Source organism: Crotalus tigris, unplaced genomic scaffold (genome assembly GCF_016545835.1).
Source record: "Crotalus tigris isolate CLP2741 ecotype Arizona unplaced genomic scaffold, ASM1654583v1 scf7180000019953.484404808:943566, whole genome shotgun sequence".
Classification (NCBI taxonomy): domain Eukaryota; kingdom Metazoa; phylum Chordata; class Lepidosauria; order Squamata; family Viperidae; genus Crotalus; species Crotalus tigris.
This window is the reverse complement of record NW_024097788.1, coordinates 445217-468525: the sequence shown is the minus strand read 5'-3', so window position 1 is coordinate 468525 and position 23309 is coordinate 445217. Positions and strand designations below refer to the sequence as shown.

General features: G+C 41.5%; 1 protein-coding gene across 4 annotated transcripts in view; it reads left to right on the top strand.

The window, feature by feature from the left end:
* Positions 1-19869, top strand: part of DEPTOR (DEP domain containing MTOR interacting protein) — an 86225-nt gene extending 66356 nt beyond the window's left edge. For 3 of the 4 annotated variants that reach the window (XM_039365087.1, XM_039365088.1, XM_039365089.1), the window contains 2 exons: positions 1081-1185; positions 18856-19869. In XM_039365087.1, the coding sequence (XP_039221021.1) occupies positions 1081-1185; positions 18856-18984 (234 nt within the window). In that variant the 3' untranslated portion in view covers positions 18985-19869. The remainder of the gene's footprint in view (positions 1-1080; positions 1186-18855) is intronic. The other variant, XM_039365090.1, reaches the window with a different exon arrangement.
* The last annotated feature ends 3440 nt before the right edge of the window (positions 19870-23309 follow it).

The window sequence follows — 23309 nt, the reverse complement described above, 5'->3', positions numbered from 1 at the left end:
TACAGATATAAAGGTAGAAACACACATATGCACATATATATGAATACTGTACACATACCCATATGCATGCAAACACATTTGTATAGAAACATTTTGAACATGGGAGACTTTGCAACTTAGAAGAAACACTTTATATGCATTATCTGAGCAAAGATAGCATATATACTAATCTATAGTTATTTAGTATAAAGGCTTCAGATTAGTTCTGCTTTTTGGTCTCTCGGGTGGAAAATTGCCTACAATTAAGCTGTGCTTTCTTGACACTTCTTGGAATGCAGATGTAGAAAACACTATAGATGAGTTAATGGGGGCTTCTTCACAAACTTTTCACCTTACACTGTTGTTGTTTTGCTGGCCCAAAGGAAAGATATTACTCCTCACTGTAGAGACAAGTTGAATCCGTGGGTAAATGTCTTGGATAATTTCCAGCAGGTACACTGCAAGTTGGGTGGATGATTTTTTTTTTTTTTAAGATAGATGAATGTAGTATTTGAAGAAAGCAGGGACTAAAAAATGAGCTATGTTTACTCTGTCTTTAAGATGTTTATTGTGATCTCTCAAAATAAGAGTTAGAACGCCTTCATATTCACTGTTCCTTCCTTCCTTCCTTCCTTCCTTCCTTCCTTCCTTCCTTCCTTCCTTCCTTCCTTCCTTCCTTCCTTCCTTCCTTCCTTCCTTCCTTCCAATATTTATCCTGCCTTTATTGCTTTATAAGTAACTCAAGGTGGTGAATATACATAATATTTTCCCCACAACAGTCCTGTCTAGTGGTTTTGGCTGAATGAGAGTGATTGGCTCAAAAACACCATGCCTAAGCCAGGACTAAACCTCACAATCTCCTGATTTCATGTGCACGTACAGAGGGAGGTACTTGTACCTAAGAATTTGTTCCAGAATGACCTACTTTACCGAGAGGTTTAGCCATTTTTAGATAGGAATGAAGCAAGGCTGTAGATTAAAATCACTGTATCAATACTGAACATCAAATGCCATTACTTTGCTTAAAGAAAGAAGAGAGAAAGAGAGAGAAAGAGATTATTAACAAGATTCAGTGTGGCCATCTTCTTCTTTTCCTTTAAGATTATAGGTGATGCTGTTGGGTGGGGATTTGTGGTGCGAGGGACTAAGCCCTGCCACGTGCAAGCAGTGGATCCCAGTGGGCCAGCAGCTGCATCGGGAATGAAGGTAACTTGAATTCATACAGTTGAACGTTTTTAATGAGGGTGGGGTGTTGGGAGGAACAGGGTTTTGGACCACTTCATCTGAGATAAAAGCAGCCCAGAACTTCCATGGCACTCTTATAAAAACAGCCCTATATGACAGCTGCCTACATCATTAATCTACATATCTGCAGTGTAGAACTTCTACAACCCCTGGTAGAAGTTAATTTAGCCGTGGTTCTTATACTTTCAGCAAGAGGCCCACTCAGCCTTTGAGTGGGTGCTGAGAGCTGCACACCATAGTCCTTGACTTGCAACTGTAATGGAGCCCAGAATTTCCATCGTAAGCCATGTCAGTCATTAAGTCGAGGTACCCATGTGACCAACCTGACTTTACAACCTTGTTTTGCGACAGTTGTAAAGTAAGCTCAGTGGTCATAAAGTGAGTCCATTCATTCCTATGGGGGGTTTTTTTGCCAGAAACTGGTTGAAAAGGCCAGAAAACAGCAAAAATTGCCATAAATTGCAGTCAGACAATCTCAGAAGGCTGCAGTCAACCGTAAAAGTGAGGCGGTTGACAGGTGTCCAAAATCCGGTCATGTGACCACAGAAAGGTGTGCAAGCATCAGAATTCTGGAACTGAGTCATAAGTATCTTTTGGGCAATCCATTGTAACATCAAATTGCACTAAGTTTACAGGTTGTTAAGTGAGGACTACCTATATATACCAGCAACTCGCTAGGGCTGGGACAAAAAATAAACATGGTTTTTATTTAATTCATGTTCAATTATGATCTGAACTGAATTCTTTAAGAGAATTAATATGCTCACAGAATTTTAATAGGGACCCAGAACTGAAGCCTGACAAGACCTGGTTAGTAAATGGATGGGAGGTAGTGTATAATAAGAAGCTGAAAAACATGCTAGGCAGAAGGAAATATTTTTTATAGCAAATTATTTTTGCCCTGTTGTGAAGAGACTCCGTGTTTGTACAGGTAGTCCTCAACTTACGACTACAATTGAGCCAAATTTTCTGTTGCTAAGCAAGACATTTGTTAAGTGAATTTTGCCCCATTTTATGACCTGTCTTGCCACAGTTGTTAAGTGAATCATTGCAGTTGTTAAGTTAGTAACATGGTCATTAAATGAATCTGGCTTCCCCATTGGCTTTATTTGTCAGAAGGTAGCAAAAGGAGATCACATGACCCCAGGACACGGCAACAGTCATAAATATGAACTGAATTTTCATCATGTGACCAGAGCATGCTGCAGTGGTCATAAGTGTGAAAAATGGTCATAACAGTTTTTTCAATGCTGTTGTAACTTCAAACAGTCACTAAATCAAGGACTTCCTGCGATCCTAAGGAGATGGCATTGATTTGAAGGCATCGTTTGAGGGGTTTTTTAATATGTTCACTACACATGTATTTAATAAATATACCCCTCTGATTAAGAATCTAAAAGGATTCTTCGGATAACACATGGGAGGCAAATGCAACTTTTCAAGTCTGCAACACATTCTGACCTACAAGTAGCCAGATGGGCCTCTTCCTCTCCTGAATCTCCGTTAGAGCAGGGGTCCCCAACCCTCGGTCCATGGACTAGTACCAGGCCGCAGCATGCCAGCAACTGGGCCGCACAAACAAGAAAAGCCCCATCGGTGGGATGCAGGCAGCACACAAAACTACGCACTCTCCGGTCTGTAGAACCGATCCCTGGTGCCCAAAAGGTTGGGGACCTCTGCCTTAGAATGATCAAATAAGGACCATGCCCACTCCCTGCAGGTAGTCCTCAATTTACAACTATTCACTTAATAACCATTCAAAGTTCCTTCCCCTGTCCTTACCACTTTCTATAGAGGGACGATCAAGAGCATCCTGTCATATTGCATTACTGTCTAGTTTGGAAGCATCGCTGCCTCAGACAGGAAGGCGGTGCAGAGAGTGGTGAGGATGGCTTGAAAAGATTATTGGCAATTCCCTCCCTTCCATCCAGGACATAGCATAAAAACGTTGCTGGAGCGGGGTCTGCAAGATTGTCTCTTCATGACCTGTTTTCTTTGTTACCTTCTGTGGGGAGGCTTCGTGATATCCAAAGCAAAACATCCAGATTCAGTCACAGTTTTGTTCTGTATAGCATCAACCTTGTGAGCTCTCAAGCTTCCTCTTTCCATTATGTATTCAAAACGGACAGTGATTAATATTTATATGTGTGTGTCTTGGCGACGTTTCGACGAAGTCCCATTCGTCATCTTCAGGCTGGTGTTTTCAGCTTCGTGCTTCGAGGAGCAATGTGAAGCTGAAGCTGAAGCTGAAAACACCAGCCTGAAGATGACGAATGGGACTTCGTCGAAATGTTGCCAAGACACTTCCAATTTTACGTGGGAGAAAACCTGAATAACCAAAGACCTACATACAAACACCTGCAAAAACCTCAGAAAATATATATATACATTTATTTATTTATTTATTTATTTCAGTATTTATATGCCGCCCAATCCCAAAGGACTCAGGGTGGCGTACAAAGTTAAAACAATGATAAAACAATAAAATAAAGCAGTCATACCACGAGTCCGATCATATCCTGGTATATATGTATGTATGTGTGTGTGTGTGTGTGTGTGTAGGTATATATATGTGTGTGTGTGTATGTATATAGCATGTGTATATGTGTGTTATGTATGTGTATGGATAGATATATACTTTCTTTTGAGAGCAGGCAGCAGAATTTCATTTTTAATATGGGCCAGTGTGCTCACAGTAAAAAATGACAATAAAGGTTATCTTATCCTATCATTTTACAATGACACTGAAAAAAAATGAATTATAACTGTTTTTCACACTCATGACCATTACAGCATCCCCACGATCACATAAGCCAAACATGGGTCCTTGGCAAGCAGCTTGTATTTATGCTCCAACACTGGAAGTTTTTAAGAAGAGACTGAACAGCCATTTATCTGAAATGGTATAGAGTTTCCTGCCTGAGCAGGGGGTTGGACTACATGACCTCCAAGGTCCCTTCCAACTTTATTATTATTATTATTATTATTGATCATCGCACAGTCAGCCAGATGTTCAGACTGGATTTGGCATTTTGTCTACCTATCGAGTCCTTACCCAGGACCTGGGATAGGCAGATGTGGATGTTTGATGGTATTACAGGTATCGTCGCAGGATGGAAGCAGTTCCTAATAAGGCCGCCTTTTGCAATTGACTAATAGCGAATTTGTCAATGCCAATGGTGTTCAAGTGGTGCTCCAGTTGTTTTGGGATTGCACCCAAGGAGCCTATGACTATTGGTACTACCCTTGCTTGCTTTTGCCACAGTCTTTCTATTTCTATTTGTAGGTCTTTGTATTTTGTTATCTTCTCCAGTTCTTTCTCTCTATTCTGCTGTCTCCAGGCACTGCCACATCCACTATCCAGACTTTTTTGTCTTTCTTATCGACAGTTGTTAAGTCTGGGGTGTTATGTTGCAGGTGCTTGTCTGTTTGAATTCTGAAGTCCCAGAGCAGTTTAATTTTATCATTTTCTATGACTTTCTCTATTTTATGATCCCACCAGCTTTTGCTTACAGGCAAATGATATTTTTTGCAGATCTTCCAATGCACCATTGTTGCTACTTTGTCATGCCGCTGCTTGTAGTCAGTCTGTGCAATCTTCTTTCAGTCTGTGCAATCTTCTTTTGTGAATACTTTATTTCGTATTATAAATCGGCGTTGATCTGCTAGTCTCTGTTCTGTTATTTCTGATTCTGGATGTTGTTCTTTCCAGAACTGGTGCATTCGTTTTAGATATCCTCTTCTTGTTGGACTTGATCTGTAGTAACAGATCATTATTTCTTGTTTCCAATCACTGTGTATCTGCGATGGGTAAACATCTTTTCTTCCAGTAGTTCTGCAGCTGCTGGCCCTGGTTGCTCAGCCAACAGTCCTGAGTCCTGTAACCCATTTTTCACCAGATATCCAGGAACTCCAATATCTAGTGCAGACCTTGTTAACCCGGGCGACATCCGAGCCGGTATGGCATTCTGTAATTTACGTCTCACCATATTTTTTATGGGAGAGACACTCTTTGTCTGACTCCTCTGATGAGACCTGTCCAGTAAGGTTGAACCTCTGGCATAGCTCTCATCTTCCTCAGAGTACACAAGCCCCACAACCACGTCAAGGTAGTGCCTCACTGGGGGTCAAGGTAGTGCCTCATTGGGGGTCAAGGTAGTGCCTCACTGGGGGTGTAGTGCTGCTATTATTATTATTATTATTATTATTATTATTATTATTATTATTACAGTTGCCCTGTCCTGGGGTCATGTGAATGCCATTTGTAATCTTCCCAGACAGCTTCCGATAAGCAGAGTCAATGGGAGAAGCCTGATTCGCTTAAGGATTGCATGCTTCAATTAACAATTGCAATGATTCATTTAACAACTGTGGTGAGAAAGGATGTAAAATGGGATACAACCTCCTTAACCACTGCCTTGTTTAGCAGTAGAAATGTGGGGCTCTGTTGTGATCATAAGTAAAGGACTACGTGTAACAAACCCCAGAAGTGAAAACATTATTTTTTTCCTTTAATCAAATGCTCCTGCTAGATTAGCCTGGAACCTTTCACCAAAAGACAAGACTGAGAAAACTTGGCGAGAATGAAAAGGGCAAGAATTTGACCACAGCCCACATGTAACCATTACTTTCTGCAAGTGCTCTTGGCACCAAGACCCGCTTGACTGCTCTGCTTTGAGATGCCCTCAGGCGCTGGCATATTTCTGTAGGATTTTGCTTGCTGCCTTACAATAGAATAACAGAATTGGAAAGGACCTTGGAGGTCATCTAGTCCAACCCCCTGCTCAGGCAGGAAACACCATTTCTGACAAATGGCTGTCCAGTCTCTTCTTAAAACCTTCCAGTGTTGGAGCATTCGCAACTTCTGGAGGCAAGTTGTTCCATTGATTAATTGCTCTAATTGTCAGGAAAATTCTTCTTAGATCCAGGTTAGTTCTCTCCTTGATTAGTTTCCATCCTTTGCTTCTTGTCCTACCTTCAGATGCTTTGGAAAATAGGTTGACCCTCCTCTTCTTTGTGGCAACCCCTGAGATATTGGAACCCTGCTATCATGTCATCCCCTAGTGACAGTCCTTCTTTTCACTAGACTAGACATACCCAATTCCTGCAACCTTTCTTAGGAAAATTGCAGTCTTCGTTCTCCTCACCCGCTCTCACTTTGCACTCCTGTTGTTTGCATCACGTAGAACCAAAACCCAGGGCAAGAGTTTGCCCTACAACTCAGCAGGCAGATTTGAAGAATTGTTGCTAGGTAAAGCTGGAAAGAACACACATGTCACAAAGTCAGGGCTGTGTTTTGCTTTTTGCAAGGTGGCAGGAAAACTGATTTAAAAAAAATAAATCACATGTTCTGGAATGCACTGTGGAGAAAATGGAATAATGTGTGAAATGACATCGTTATGATGCAAATTCCATTGTTTGCATCCAGTTATGTTGTTAGTGTACAGGTAGCCCTCGACTTAAAAGAATTCATTTAGTGACTGTTCAAAGTTACAACATCACTGACAAAAGTGAATTATAACCAGGGGTGGGATTCAGCCGGTTTGCACCAGTTCAGCAGAACCAGTAGCTAATTTTTTGTTGCCCAGACCCAGAATGGACTTCCGGAAGCAGCATCCACACAGAGAACCGGTTGTTCACATATTTGAATCCCACCACTGCTTATAACTTGTTGTGCCCTGGGGTCATGTGACCCCCTTTTGCAACCTTCTGACAAGCAAAATCAGTGGGGAAGCCAGATTCACTTAATAACCACTAATTTAACCACTGTTAAGTGGTTCACTTAACAACTGTGGCAAGAAAGGTCGTAAAATGGGGCAAAATTCACTTAACAAACATCTCACTTAGCAAAAGAAATTTTGAGCTCATTTGTGGTCATTAGTTGAGGTTTAACTGTAATGACATCATGCAAATTACTGTATTTAAATGGCACAAATGGTGCTGTGTGTCACCACAATGGTAGATTTCAGCAGACTTTCGGGATATTTCAGGAAGAATAGACTTCTTTTCAATAGAATAGAATAGAATAGAATAGAGCTGGAAGGGACCCTGGAGGTCTTCTAGTCCAGCCCCCTGCTCAAACAGGAGAACCTACACCATCTCAGACAGTCTTCTTAAAAAAATCTCCCGTGATGGAGCACCCACGATTTCTGGGGGTAAGCTATTCCACTGGTTAATTGTCCTCACTGTCAGGAGGTTTCTCCTTAATTCCAGGTTCTTTCTCTCCTTGATCAGTTTCCATCCACTGTTTCTTGTCCTTCCCTCTGGTGCTCTGGTGAACAACGTGACCCCCTCTTCTTTGTGGCAGCCTCTCAGATAATGGAATACTGCTATCATGTCTCCCCTATTTCTTTTTTTCTTTAGACTAGCCAGACCCAAGTCCTGCAGCCGTTCTTCTTCGTATGTTTTATCCTCCAGGCCTTTGATCATCTTAGTTGCCCTTCTTTCCCCACATTGCTTTTCCACACTTTCTCTCCTCATAATTTGTCATCATTCTCCCACACCCATCCATCACTTGCAGCCATTGCCTTTTGTTCTTAAATGTTCTCATCTTTTTCTTGTAGATTCTGATTCTCTCACTCTTTATTTATTCATTTATTGGATCTAGAGGCTGCCTAACTCCCAAGAACTCTGGGCAGCCTGTATGCCCAAAACTAGGAAACAGTAAAGGAAAGAAGAAAGACGTGTACTTCCAGAACAAATGATCAGAGGCTTGACAGCCACTTTAAGCCCAGGTTTGGGAGCAGAGCCAGAACAGCTGCAGGGTGGGAACTGAGGAAAGGATGTCATTCCAGAAGGCAGGTACCTTGGCAGAAAAGATATGCCTTCTAAATTATTTTTGCTCATCCTAGCTGTTCCTGATTTATCTCTCACACACATTTTCCCATTACCTCCAAATACAGGGTTATTTTAGCTTTTAATGGAATAGATCCCATAGGACCTACTACCTTTCCAGCAGTGTTAATTATTTTCTTAATTGTTAATTAAATTCAATTGATGCTAGCTCTCTAAACAAATATGGCTTTTAAAAGTCATAACCTCCCAATCTGATCCAGTTCATCAACACTAGCTGATTATTTCACTGAATTCAAGATTGCTTCTTATTAGTAATTTACTTCAAGTGTTACCTCATAATAATAATTTTGAAATGCACTGTCAAAAGAGAATTGCAAAACAATAAAAGGTCAAATTTATGCAGATGACAATCTAGAATAGAATAGAATAGAATAGAATAGAATAGAATAGAATAGAATAGAATAGAATAGAATATAGAGTAGAGTAGAATAGAATAGAATAGAATAGAATAGAATAGAATAGAATAGAATAGAATAGAAGCTGGAAGGGACCTTGGAGGTCATCTACTCCAATCCCCCGCCCAAGAAAACAATAACTTTATGAGGTGACTTGGGCTGAGAGTGACTGAACCAAGGTCATCCAGCTGTCTTTCATGTCTAGGGTAGGACTTGAACTCACGATCTCTTGCTTTCTGAACTGATGCCTTAACCATTAGCCCAAACTGGCTCTCTGTTCATTAAAGTTGTTCATTGTACTTAGGGTTCCTATTTTGCAAGGCCAAAGAAGAACTATATTCCTTAATAGCTTGAAAAGAAATGGATCGTCTTAATCTTAAATATCTTTTAAGATTTGAATCGTAATATTTCCAGTGGCACAAAACCTTTAAACCTGCTGCTTGAAATATTGGAAAAAAATTATGAAGATATGGATTGTATTGAAATAACTCTCAACATTCAGTCAAATTGAACTGAATAGTAAGTGGTTAATAAGGGATCTGTGAGTAGAGGGTAAAAAGTCAAGATGGCAGTTGTGAGCATGTGATCAAAGCCACACACCCCTTTTGATATAGGCTATAAAAAGAGGTGGGGCTTCACTTCACCTCCATGGCCCACATCTTGACTTTTTTCACTCCCTCCCTCTACAGATGCCCCTAGGATTAAATAGCTGGACCAAGTTGGAACCCATCCTCAGGAAATTGGCTGGCTGACATTGGGCTGGTCATTTCCTTTCAGCCCAACCTGACTTGCAGGTTGTTGTGAGGAATAATGAAAGAAAATCTTTGTTCAAGTCTGTGTGAGTTTCTGAAGGAAGAAGGGAATCTAACAATTCAATAAATTCCGTAATAGCAAAATAACCAGCGGACAGTTCATTTGTGGTGGAATATAGTCTGGATTCCCAGGAGGGAGGGGTTTCATTCCAGAGGACCAAGAGACAGTGAAGTTTAGATAGTTTGGCTTGGTGAAAGAGAGTTAAGACGGCTCACTCTAGCAATTCTCAGAGTACATCTCTAATGATGCAAGTAGTTGCTTTAGTTTTGGCAAGATTTCTGTCTATAGGTGAAGGACAATAAAGGAATCTGCTTAGAAGTAACTCTGTGTATTTTTCTTGGGTTTTGGAGATCATTCTTTGTTGAAAGAAATTTGAAAAGATAATAATAATAATAACAACAACAACAACAACAACAACAAGAAGAACAATAATAATAATATTAATAATAATAATGATAATAATAAAGTTGGAAGGGACCTTGGAGGTCATCGAGTCCAACCCACTGCTCAGGCAGGAAACCCTACACCATTTCGGACAAATGGCTGTCCAGTCTCTTCTTAAAAACTTCTAGTGTTGGAGCATTTACCACTTCTGGAGGCAGGTTGTTTCATTGGTTAATTGTTCTAACTGTCAGGAAGTTTCTCCTTAGTTCTAGGTTGCTTCTCCCCTTGATTAGTTTTCATCCGTTGCTTCTTGTCCTGCCTTCAGGCGCTTTGGAGAATAGCTTGACTCCCTCTTCTTTGTGGCAGCCCCTGAGATATTGGAACACTGCTATCATGTCCCCCCTCGTCCTCTGGCACTTTGCTACCAGATTTATAGGAGCATGAAACCAGTTTGATGGGAAGTGACAACTTTCTTTGGCATACTCAAGAACTTAACAGAGTTGAGCTTTGTATCTCAAGACTGAAACGAAGTGGAGTCAATATTGACCCAGAGATAAACATTGGCAAACATTTGCAGCCCTTTCTAACAAACCATTGTAGTCAATGCTCACAGTGACCCAGTAAGGCCTGCTGGATCCAGCTGGATGTTAAAACACCGAACATAGAATAATAGGGTTAGAAGGAAGCTTGAAGGTCTTCTAGTCCATCCCTCCCCCCTGAGACTCTATATCATTCTGGACAAATGGTTGTCCAACATCTCTTCTTGAAAATCTCTAGGGATGGAGCACCCACAGTTTCTGGAGGGAAGCCATTCCACCGATTAACTGTTCTCACTATCAAGAAATTTCTCCTTGGTTCTACGCTGGATTTCTCTTTAACGATCTTCCATCTGTTACTTCTTGTCCTGTCTCAAGTACTTTCAGGCGTTTGCTTGGTTTTTGCTTAACCCACAGCCAGTTGTGATAAGGGTATTAGCCATTCAGTGGAAATAGTAGTGCTGGCTTCTAGAATCACTTCTCCGGGTTTTGATATTTTTCATGACAGTAATAGCTCTGATCTGGCGTTCACAGAGGAAGAATACTCAGCAGGGATCTTGACAACCATTGAAAAGGTGCTTTACACAGCGCACGAGCACCCACAATGCCTCCCTATGTAGTGTTACAGCAGTTGCTTCCTTGGCAAAAAATTTACATGGCTGCTTCAGAGGTTGTCTCCAGTTATTACTTGTGCCTGTTCGCACAATACTTTCACTGAGATTGCCATGGAAGCAAAATGACAGTGTATGTACTTCCATACTATCTGGAGATAACTTTTGAAGCAACTCTTGTAAAGGATGCAGCTGCTTTAAAGCTTTAATGGCTAAGCAATGCGGAAGTCAGATTCGCTTAATCGTGTTACTAACCTACTAACTGCAGTGATTCACTTAACAACTGTGGCAACAAGGGTCATAATATGGGGCAAACTCACTTAACAAGTCTTTTCTTAGCAACAGAAATTTGGGCCATAAGTCAAGAATTACCAGTATCCCCTGCACCCTGACCATGGTTCACTGATGTAACCTACCTCAAAATATCCATGTCAGTAAAGAATTCACACGTGTAATGGGAGGCCAGCATGTGTAAAATCTCATGTGCACAGGATTTTCTTTTCTGATATCTGATTTACACATGTTTGTGTGTATGTGGAAGGTGGGGGTAGGGGGGTTAAGTCTGGCTGCTTCAATTGGTTGTACAATGGATTTATCCTCCAGTTGAGCATACAAACCTTCATATCTTGCATAGCCGTGGCTGGTTGAACATAATAAATTAGCTAGATTCACACAGCACACTAACCTAGAAAACATGATATATAAGCCACAGCACTTAGATTCATACAATATGCTAAGCTGCAGTTTGTTAGTTTGGCTTAATTTGGCGTGTACGTGTGGACTCAGCCAAAAAAAGGGAAAATTGGTTTTTGGAATTCAACCTGTCAACAAGACCTTTCCCAGACTGTTTTTTTTTTCCCAGATGGATTTTCCAGGTGTAGATTTGCTACTATTATATACAAAGAACCAAAGAAGGCAGCGGAAGCAATAGCACGATAAAGCCACTTTTTCCCAAATAGGTGCTTTTCAGATGTATGAGGACTATCAAACCCATGCTGCTGCCAATTATAAAGTGTAAAGCAAAGAAGGGGCATGGTTTTGCTACCAAGCACTACAAGATGCAGGGTTGTGACAAGGCATCTACAAAGGATCATACATAAAAACAGGGAGATCTTTGATCACATCATTGTGACTCCCAACTTGACTTTTCTTGACTGCACTTTGCAGACCACCCCTGAAGAATGCAAATAATTCACAGCTGCCCATATCTATCTCAAGCCAACTCATCTTGGTTTAGGGGGAGAGAGAACAAAAAAGCTTCTTTGAACATGTAAATGTGCTGCAGCTGCCAAAAAAGCCAACACAGTCCTAGGCTGCATTAATAGAGGGATAGAATCAAGATCACATGAAGTGTTAGTACCAGTTTTTAATGCCTTGGTAAGACCACACTTGGAATACTCCAGTGGTCGCCACAATATATAAAAGTAGTTGAGACTAGAAAGAGTGCAAAGAAGAGCAATAAAGATTATTTGGGGACTGGAAGCTAAAACATATGAACAACGATTGCAGAAATTGGATATGTCTACTTTAATGAAGAGAAGGACTGACATGATAGCAGTGTTCCAATATCTCAAGGGTTGCCACAAAGAAGAGGGAGTCAAGCTATTCTCCAAAGCACCTGAAGGTAGGACAAGAAACAATGGATGGAAACTAGTCAAGGAGAGATCCAATCTGGAACTAAGGAGTAATTTTCTAATAGTTAATCAATGGAACAACTTGCCTCCGGAAGTTGTGATTACTCCATCACTGGAGATTTTAAAGAAGAGATTGGACAATGATTTGTCTGAAATGTTGTAGGGCAGGGGTGTCAAACTGCCAGCCCGCGGGCCAGATGCATCATTGGGAAACCACACCCACCCCATTGCTGGCAATGGCGAAAAAGCTCCGTTACGTTGCACAATGTCACATGACATCGTGAGTTTGACATGTCTGGTGTAGGGTTTCTTGCCTGAGCAGGGGGTTGGACTAGAAGACCTCAAGGTCCATCCCAACTCTGTTATTCTGCTATTCTGAGAGATGAATATTTCCAATAAGAGGTCTAGCAGTCTGTTTTGCTGAAGGTGCTTGACAGGCACCTAGGATAAATGTCTTGGATGCAAAGGTCTGGGAGAGGAGCGCTGAGCCGCAGCAGCTGGGCCCATTTAAGTAGTGGTGAGCTGCTTCAGCCTGAACTGCCAGCAGAGCAAGAAGGGATTTGCTTGTGTGTTGATTTAGCTTGCAAATTGTAACCTGGGCAGAAGTCCCAATTCCTGCTGCAGTGTGAGTACCCGCTGCCAGACCGCACAACTGTGACCTCTTCCCCCTTCAGTATTTGCTGGCAACTTAAAATAGCCTTTAAAGTTCAGCAGCTCTTGGTGGGAATTTAGATGCCTTAGAGGTTAATCAGTTTTGGAGTCTCCTTTTTTTTCCTTCCGCCATGAGGATGATAAATGCCAACAAATGTGGCATCTCAGCCTGCTCTGTAGGTGTTCCCATCTCAGGAACACAAAGTAGCCTCTGTGTCTCATGTTGGAACTAGACCAATCTCCAGTTCAATTAAGCTAGCCTTCCTCAAGGGGAGAATATCCAATTATTTTAGCTTCCAGCAGTTGTGTCTACGGCCGCTCCATATGATGAAAGCAACATAGGAGCTGTGGTGGCGCAGTGGTTCGAATGCGATACAGTATTGCAGCTAATTCTGCCAACTGTCAGCAGTTCGATCCTGACCGGCTCAAGGTTGACTCAGCTCAGCCTTCCATCCTTCCGAGGTTGGTAAAATGAGGACCCAGATTGTTAGGGGCAATATGCTAACCTTGTAACCCACTCAGAGAGGGCTGTAGTGTGAAGCGGTATATAAGTCTAAGTGCTATTGTTATAGTGCTATTGCTATATTTCCCAGCAACAGATATATTGCATAGAGTGCTGGTTTGGATATGATTTTTCCATTTAGAAGAACCATGCTTGAAAGCATCCTCAAGCTGGGTTCCCAAACCGCTATTGACTATGTTGACATAAAGTGCCCAGCTATTTCTGCCAACTGCCAGCAGTTTGATCCTGATGGGCTCAAGGTTGACTCAGCGTTCCATCCTTCTGAGGTGGGTAAAATGAGGAGATTGTGGAGGGCAGCGTGCTGACTCTGTAAACTGCTTTGAGAGGACTGTAAAACACTGTGAAGTGATATATAAGTGCTATTGCAACATCATACTGCAAATGTCATACTTCACATTTTTTATGATGGGCTGCTGTAATCAAAGATCCAGTTCTTTCCTATGGGCAGGTGAGGTCACAATTCATGTACAAAAGAGGTCAGCTTGCATTGATTAGTGCAATGTGCTTCAGTCATTTGCCATTTCCCTTCCCCCCCCCCCATCGCCTTCCTGCCAATGCCACTTGGTGGGAGAGCAAAATAAAAGAAGGAAGAAGGATCTCTGAATTATTTTTTAACTTGTAGATGGTTCTGAATTGGTTCATCTGAATCATAGGGCCAGAAGAGGCCTCAGAGGTCTTCTAGTCTAACCCCCTGCCCAAGGGAAGAGACACTATTGCATTCTGGACAAATGACTATCTAGTCTTTTCTTGAAGACTTCCAATAATGGAGCATTCACAACTCCGGGAAGCAAGCTGTTCCATTGATTAATTGCTCTTACTGTCAGGAAATTTCTCCTTAGTTCCAGGTTGGTTCTCTCTTTAATGAGTTTCCACCCATTGCTTCTTGTCTTACTTCCAGGTGCTTTGGAGAATAACTCAACCCCCTCTTCCCTGTGACAGTCCCTGACGTACTAGAAGAGAGCTATCATGTCACCTCAATCTTTTTCTTCTGTTAGGTTAGACCAGGGGTGTCAAACTCAATTTCATTGAGGGCCGCATAAGCATTGCGGTTGCCCTCAGAGGGGTGTGGCTTACTGGGTGGGCATGGCCAGCTCTACATTGTTCGTGTCAAGGGAGCCTGTGGGGGCCTGGGCAGGAGTGGGACAGATCTGAGGGTCTCTGGCAAAAGGGGGTGGGGTGGGACCAGGGCAAGTGCCAAGGCATGGTCCACGGAGGAGCCTCACTGTTCCTTTCAGGCCATGCGAGGGGGGGGGGGGGCGCTGGATGGTGGTGCCACAAAATTGTCCATTAGCTCCCGGCTGGCCTGGGACAGGGCCAAGGCAGCGGGGGCCGTTCCCTCACTGTTTCCAGGATGGCTTCATGGGCCACATGAAACCACTTCGCGGGCCGCATCCGGCCCCCGGGCCTTATGTTTGACATGTCTGGGCTAGACATACCTAGTTCCCTTAATCATTCATCACACAGCTGGGCCTCCGCAACTCTTACCCTCTTTGTTGCTCTTCACTGTGTTCTTTCTTCCCTTTCCTTGAGTTAGTAAATCCATTACAGCAATAGCAATAGCACTTATACTGCTTCGTAGTGTTTTACAGCCACTCCCTAAGCAGTATACAGAGTCAGCATATTTCCCCCAACATTCTGAGTCCTCATTTTATTGACCTCGGAATTATCTAATTCTTGGTCTGGTTCTGGGTGGAATAGATGGAATCCACTTGCAACAGACCATAGTTACTCTATAAGGGATGCATAGAATATGAGATGGTTCAGATTTTGTATCATCATATAGGTGTGTGTGTGTGTGTATAGAATAGAATAGAAATAGAATAGAATAGAGTAGAGTAGAATAGAATAACAGAGTTGGAAGGGACCTTGGAGGCCTTCTAGCCCAGCCCCCTGCTTAGGCAGGAAATCCTATACCATTTCAGACAAATGGTTGTCCAATCTCTTCTTTAAAGGTGTTGGAGCATTCCAACTTCTGGAGGCAAGTTGTTCCATTGATTAATTGTTCTTACTGTCAGGAAAATTCTTCTTAGTTCTAGGTTGCTTCTTTCCTTGATTAGTTTCCATCCATTGCTATTCCATCCATGTGTAGCTATTGGAAGTGATACATGGAACATAGAATAATAGAGTTGGAAGAAAATGTGGAGGTCTTCTGGTCCAACACCCTGCTTGAACAGGGGACCTATGTCGTTTCAAACAAATGGCTGTTCAGTCTCTTTTTGAAAGCCTTCAACTTGGGACTAAGCAGAATTCAGATGTGGCTCCTTCTTGATTGTGAGATCTCCAGGTAATCCACTGACCATAGGCTAAAAGAAAGATGTCACATGGCAACCCATTTCTGTACCACTGGTGAAAAAAACCATGAAATCACCAGGGATCACATTTGACTGAGGAGATTTTACTCCCTCTGTGTTGTAAAGTGTTACAGAACTTTCATAAATGATTGGGTCCTCTCTTTGTCTCATTGTTGTTAACTTGTTAAGATTCACCACTTGCTTTAGCTACACAAACAGCATTGCCACATAGGCAGAAGAATCCTGCAGAAGATAAACAGTGTTGTCTTTCTCACTTCTGCAAATGGAATCAGAGCTTCTAGTAAACACTTCCTAGAAAGTTTCTACAGTAATGTGATATTGGCGGGCTTAGAGCTCCTGCTGGTTGAAAGTGATTAATATTTATTCTCTGGCACAGCAATCTGCTGTTTATGCCAGAGCTGGATTGTTGCCCTCTCACACACCACCCACTCCTCAGCCCATGGGGTGGCAGTGAGAGACATTCACACAAATGTGATGTGTGCTGAAAGACTCTTCCTGGGGATGGGTGTGAAACAAAAGATGTTCTGATGGAAAGCACAGCATTCAGTTCCTGCCTAAAATACTTTGATAATACTGACATATTGGGGAAGCTGGCTATAATTAAACAGGTTAGAACCTTGCCTATTTAAACAAATTGAAATGACAGGTGACACAGACTGGAATAAAAAAATATGGATGTTAAGCAGTGGATTTGGCCCCTTAGTGAATTGTAATCCCCTTCTTTGAGCCAGGGTGAATTGGGGGCTTGCCTTTTTTAAACCCCTCCCCCCAACCCTTTTGTCATGGCACTGGGATCAAGATATTTACTCAGTCACACAAAATAACAGAGTTGGAAGGGACTTTTTGAGGTCTTCTAGTCCAACCCCTTGCTCAACCAGGGAAATCTGTACCATTCTGAAGAAATTGCTTTGTCCAATGACTTCTTAAGGAACCCTCCAGCGATGAAGCATCCTCAGCTGTTGAGGCAAGCCGTTTCACTGATTAGTAATAGTAGTGTAATAGTAATAAAGTTGGAAGGGACCTTGGAGGTCATCTAGTCCAACCCCCTGCTCAGACAGGAAACCCTACACCATTTCGGACAAATGGCTGTCCAGTCTCTTCTTAAAAACTTCCAGTGTTGGAGCATTTACTGCTTCTGGAGGCAGGTTGTTTCACTGGTTAATTGTTCTCACTGTCAGGAAGTTTCTCCTTAGTTCTAGGTTGCTTCTCTCCTTGATTAGTTTCCACCCGTTGCTTCTTGTCCTGCCTTCAGTGCTTTGGAAAATAGCTTAATTCCCTCTTCTTTATGGCAGCCCCTGAGATATTGGAATACTGCTATCATATCCCCCCTTGTCCTTCTCTTCGTTAAACTAGACATACCCAATTCTAGCAACCGTTCCTTATATGTTTTAGCCTCCAGTCCCCTAATCATCTTTGTTGCTCTTCTCTGTACTCTTTCTAGAGTCTCAACATCTTTTTTACATCGTGGTGACAAAACTGGATGCAGTATTCCAAGTGTGGCCTTACCAAGGCATTGAATTGTTCTTACTGACAGGAAAATTCTCCTTTGTCCTAGATTGGATCTGTATTTCTTAAGCTTCTTCTCTTGCCCTCAGATGCTTTGGAGAATAGATTCAACCTCTCTTCTTTATGACAGTCCCTCAAATAATGGAAGAGTGCTATTCCTGTCACCCCTAGTCCTTCTCTTGGTTAGATTAGACATTCTCAGTTCCAGCCCCTGGAACATAGAACTGAGAGATTGAAATGCTTGCAGAAAATGTACACAACAAAGACAGGAAGATAGATTTGGAAAAGCTACGTGCAAAGAGGACCGAAATGCTATGATTTTAGAAACATCACGGGTCTTCACATTTTGACAGATGGGACTGCAGACCAATGCTGTGGAAAGCTTTGTTCATTTAAAATGTCCAGGCTCTGTCCTGCATTATTTCTGGTCACCCACATGTTTATCAAAATGAGCTGCAGAAAATCAGAACTGTATGACTGAAAGCTGTCAGGAAATTGCCATGCCCGCCCCCAGCAGTTTCCGTTGTATTTTAAGACACTGCTAAAAGGAAGACTAGACCGTGATATATTCACACAAAGGTTCAATCTTCTTTTAAATAGGGGGCTCCAATTCTGCCCCAAAGTGGGTGGAGAAAATCTGGGCTGAACAGATTCATGAAGGAAAAGTCAAGAAAAGGTCTAATGATTAAATTGTGCAAAGGAAATGCAGCCTCCACCCTCTTGCGCACTCAGTAATTATAAGATCCCCCCAAGGAAGAGTCTCAAAAATAGACACTTTTTCAGTCTGGAGATTTTAAAAGCCAACTCTAATAAGGAAACATGAGAATAGCTTGGGCAGTGGGAATTGCATCTTTGCTGCATAGACTGCATGGTCAACAGTAACTTTGAGGAAATTAATTAACGTTCCAAAAACTTTGGAATCATGTCAGATTTTATTTTATTTTTATTTTTTCAGTACAAGAAAACATTGAGTGCCTTCCCTGTTACATTCCTGGTAGCTCTTATTTGGGTTAAGACTTGCTCCCAAAGTTCTGCAAAATTAAGCAACTCTCTTGGGATTTTTCCAGTCGGATTGTGCAACCTTGCCTCTTCCTGCCAAGAGCTCTGTCACATTCCTTGTCTTTCCTCTCCTGTTCTCCTGCCACTGTAAACCATCTTTCCAGTTTAGCAGACTGCCCTTGTTAAATTCAGAAGGATCTTTATTAGAATCTTTATTATTGAGAGAGGCATTCAAATGTTAATGGATAACTCTAAAAGGGCCGGTAACTGTCATATTAAAACAGATGCTTTGGGCTGCAGAAAGTTTATGGGGGCTTTGTACTCAGTTTGCTTTCAGGCTCAGGTGAAAAAGTTGTGCTATTCTCCACCATCATGACTGAATTTCTTTGGCTGCTTCTTCTTCTTCTCTTAGGTTTGTCAGTTTGTGATTTCAGTGAATGGGCTCAACGTTCTCCATGCAGATTACAGGACTGTGAGCAACCTCATCTTAACCGGTCCACGGACCATCGTCATGGAAGTGATGGAAGAAATCGAGCCTTGAGATGGATGTTTGACCTGCTGCTCCACCATTGTGGATTCAGACACTGAGCAAACAAAACCAACATTACATAAGGGGATAAAAGCATACTTTTTCTCAGAGATCAATTTTGCCTTCTAAGTACTTTCCTCCCCTCTTTCATAATAGAGTCTTCAATGGATGTAGTCTAAGACCATGGGTATGCATTGGTGAGTCTAAACTAGAGAAGCACAAATCAGCTTGTACCACACAAAGGAACTGTTGCACATCCAAGTCACAGCAAGCTTAGATAGTCAATCCAATGGATGAGCAAGATCCAATGCAGCTGTGAAATCTCTCCTTAGGAATCATGTTTGTGCCAAGCTCTTCAATGTTGTCTTGTTTTTCTTTTAATTTGTGTTTTAATTTGTAACTGTATAGAATGAGCCCAGTTTTTCCACTGTAATATCTCCAGACATATTATAAGCCACAACTTTCAGAATTCCTAGCCAGCAGAAACAATAGCTGAACTGGCTGAGAATTCAAGAAGTCAGTGTCCAATTTGTGGAACATATCCAGATACTAGCTTTGATTTTAAGGATCTGGTAACAATTTCAGTTCAAATGTACAGCTAGACGTAAACTTTTATTTTAAAATAAGGATTGTTACAAATTTGGTACTAAGAAAGACCCAGTTCTATTTCCTGGACAAATTATGGAACAGGAAGCAAGTGGACATTTTATACATGCTGTCTTTGCATAATTAAGTCTGTTCTGTAACTTGGCTAATCTTGAAAAGCTAAACCAGTTAGATCTGGTGAGGTCTTTAATAGGGGATCACTAGCAAATCCTGTGTCTTAAGTTTTAGACTGGGAAGTTGAGAAACTATCCCAAAAGAAATGATGGTAAATTACTTTCATATTGTTGCCAACAAAATGATATGGTTGTATCTATGTAAATCTATCAGGCTTGAGCTCAATTCAGGGAAATCTTTATCTTTTTGTCTATGAAGATGGAGAAGAAACTTTACCAAGTACAATTCTGCCCTCACCTTGACAAAAATCTCATTTAAGAGTGCAGAAGAGCAGACAGAATTCATTCTTACTGCATACCACACAGTCCAGTCTTGTTCATACAGAATAACAGAGTTGGAAGGGACCTTGAAGGTCTTCTAGTCCAACCCCTTACTCAAGATGGAGACCCTATACCATTTTAGACAAGTGGTTGTCCAGTCTCTTCTTAAAACCTCGGGTGATGGAGCATCCACAACTTCTAAAGACAAGCCATTCCACTGATTAATTGTTCTGTCAGGAAATTTCTCCTTATTTCTAAGTTGGATCTCTCCTTGATTAGTTTCCATCCATTGCTTCTTGTTTGGTATGAGCTGTGGTGGCGCAGTGGTTAGAATACAATATTGCAGCCTAACTCACTGCTCACTGCCAGGAATTCGATACTGACCAGCTCAAGATTGACTCAGCCTTCTATCCATCCAAGGTTGGTAAAATGAGGACCCAGATTGTTGGGGGCAATATGCTGAAGCAGTATATAAGTCTAAGTGCTATTGCTACATGCTACATATTTCTGGAATTATAGTGTAAACCATCAGCTTACACTATAATTTGACTAACAAGCACTTTGTTACAATTTAGATCCTTTTTTTATAAATAAGGTGGATAAATATAGATGCCACAATTTTAAGACATCCAAGATTCCAAGATACTGTTTTGAATACATCTATGATATTGCCAAAAGCAAACCAATCTACTCTTGTCTGTCAGTTGCAGAAGCCCAAGCAAATAAATCTTATAAGCCATGCAGATAAATGTATATTAATCACAGTTGCTTAGCATTCTTCAATCTTTCTGTTAATAACGCTCCTGCAAGGGATAAAGATCCCACTGGTATTCTTTTAGGTCCTAATCAACTTGTCGTGAGAAGCTGTGATTCACACACTTCATCTGTCCCTAATAAGATCTCCAATGGCCAACCTAGACCTGAAATTAATTGTGTGAATGCACTTATCAAACACAATTTGTCTTACACATAATAGCCACAGGGAAAGGTTGATATTGGGAACATGGCAAGCAGAAACAAAGAATTTAAATGTTCTCACTAAATACTTTTAGAGCTTTTGTAGTTTAGAACAGTGGTCCCCAACCTTTGCAGATTGGCGGCCTGACTGGGGTAAGAGGGGAACTAGGCCGCACAAGTGGCAGATTGGTGAGTTGAGCTGCACACATGCCCATCTGCATTGGCCCTCCACTTTCTCTGCCCGGTTTTGGATAAGCCACGGCTGGTTAGCAGGCCCCTGGTTTAGAAGAGACTTCCACTGATAATTGGGAGAACTTTCCCAATAATGGACATGTTTATTGGGCACTGCGAGGAAGAGCAAAAAGTCTCTCAGCTCTAATTTAGCTGCAGTTAAATTAGGAAGGAAGGAAGACTTAGGGCAGAAAGGTGAAGTAAATCTGGCCTTTATATTTCAGCCGAGTCACACATGAGCTGAATTTACCACAATACTATCAGGCCTGGTAAAGATTTGGATCATTCACAGAAATCACTAAGTAGTACTGGTAATCCTCAACTAACCACCCCAATTGAGACTGGGAATCTGGTCATCAATTGAGGCACCATGTGACCGGACTTTTTTTGTTTTGTTTTACATTCTTTGCAGTGGTTGTTAAGCAAACGCCATGGTCATTAAGGGAACCCATTCTTCTCAATGGGAATTTTGGTCAGAAACTGGCAAAAATGCCAGAAGGCATCCAAATCTGTTGCAAACTGTGGTCGCCAAGTGCCTAAAATGCAGAAGTGTGACTGCAGTGGTGAGGTGGGGAGTATGACATTTTATGATGGCCAAAAGTGCTTCATAGACCATAAAGCACTCCTTCCAAGACTGTGGATGTTCTGAACAGTCCAAAACTGACCAGACATAAGTTGAGGACTGCCTATATTAATCTTAGTTTGCTATGGCTTTGTGAGCTGGGTGAATCCAGCCTTTTTAGTGGTTTTATGATTCAGTTTATTATGGGTAGCCAGAAAAAATGGTTAATTCCGAACCCAGATGAACATAGCCTGATTCTAATAATTAATCTTGCATCAAGTCATCAATGGTCATTAAAATAAATTGAAGATATTATTATTATTAATAATAATGATGATGATGATGGAAGGGACCTTGGAGGTCATCTATTCCAACCCCCTGCTCAGGCAGGAAACCCTATACCATTTCAGACAAGTGGCTGTTCAATTACTTGTGGTACCGTCCTTCCACAAAACTGTACCATCTCTACCGCGATATAATTTGCAGCGTTAACCACTGGAATGTCTGCGGTCTGTGGAAGGCCATAGCAGCCATGCCAGCTAAGGTGAAAGGTGAAATGTGAAATGTGGCTTCATAGGGGCTTCATAACAAATGCTCTTGCAGCACCAAGTTTAAACACTTTCTCAAGAAGCGAGGCTGTGAAGTGCCCCTTTGCCAACCCTGAAACCCCAATTTTTTTATTTTTAATTTTCGGTACAACTGCTTAAGCAGGCCACATAAAGTCTTAGTGAGTATTTTTGGGTGGCAGGATCCCATACTGTCCCTTAATTTAAACGCTGTTTTAATTGAAGTTGTATCTTTCAAGGGAATCCTTTAGCATACAGTACATTTTTTCTCTCTGCCTTGATGCTAAATTCAATGGAAGGCTTTGAATAGAGGAGGTTTAAAGCTGTAGTCTTCAGTAACAGGCAGACATTCATTAAGTCAAAAGGACTTTTGTACAGTTTGGGTAAAAGGAGCGGATGTGCAGAAGCTTTAGTTGGCAGCATTTTGGAAGCACTTAAAATAGAGAACGTTGCCAGAGTAATTGCCTTCAAATGTGTCTCTTGACATTGTGGGATAGATAGTTGCTTTTAAAGGAGCACAGCGTTCGCTTTTTGAACTCTTTCATCCTTTCTTTTCAGAAATGATTGTGGAAAAGGTCAAACGAAAGTCTGAAGTCTAGTGGAGAACTGATATTATAAAATTAAGTAGAGTCGGATCTCTTTCCCCACCAATTTTCGGGTCACAAAAGAAATGATTTGATGTAATCTTCATATTCATCCATATTCTTCGCTGCAGATTTACAGGTAGTCCTTGATGTACGACCACAATTGAGCCCAAAATTTGTGTTGCTAAACGAGACATTTGTTAAGTGAGTTTTGCTCCATTTCACGACCTTTTTTTGCCACAGTTGTTAAATGAATCACAGATGTTCTTCAGTTAATAACACGGTTGTTAAGTGAATCTGGCTTCCCCATTGACTTTGCTTGTCAGAAGGTCATAAAAAGGGATTACGTGACCATCATAAATATGAATCAGTTGCCAGGCATCTGAATTTTAATCAG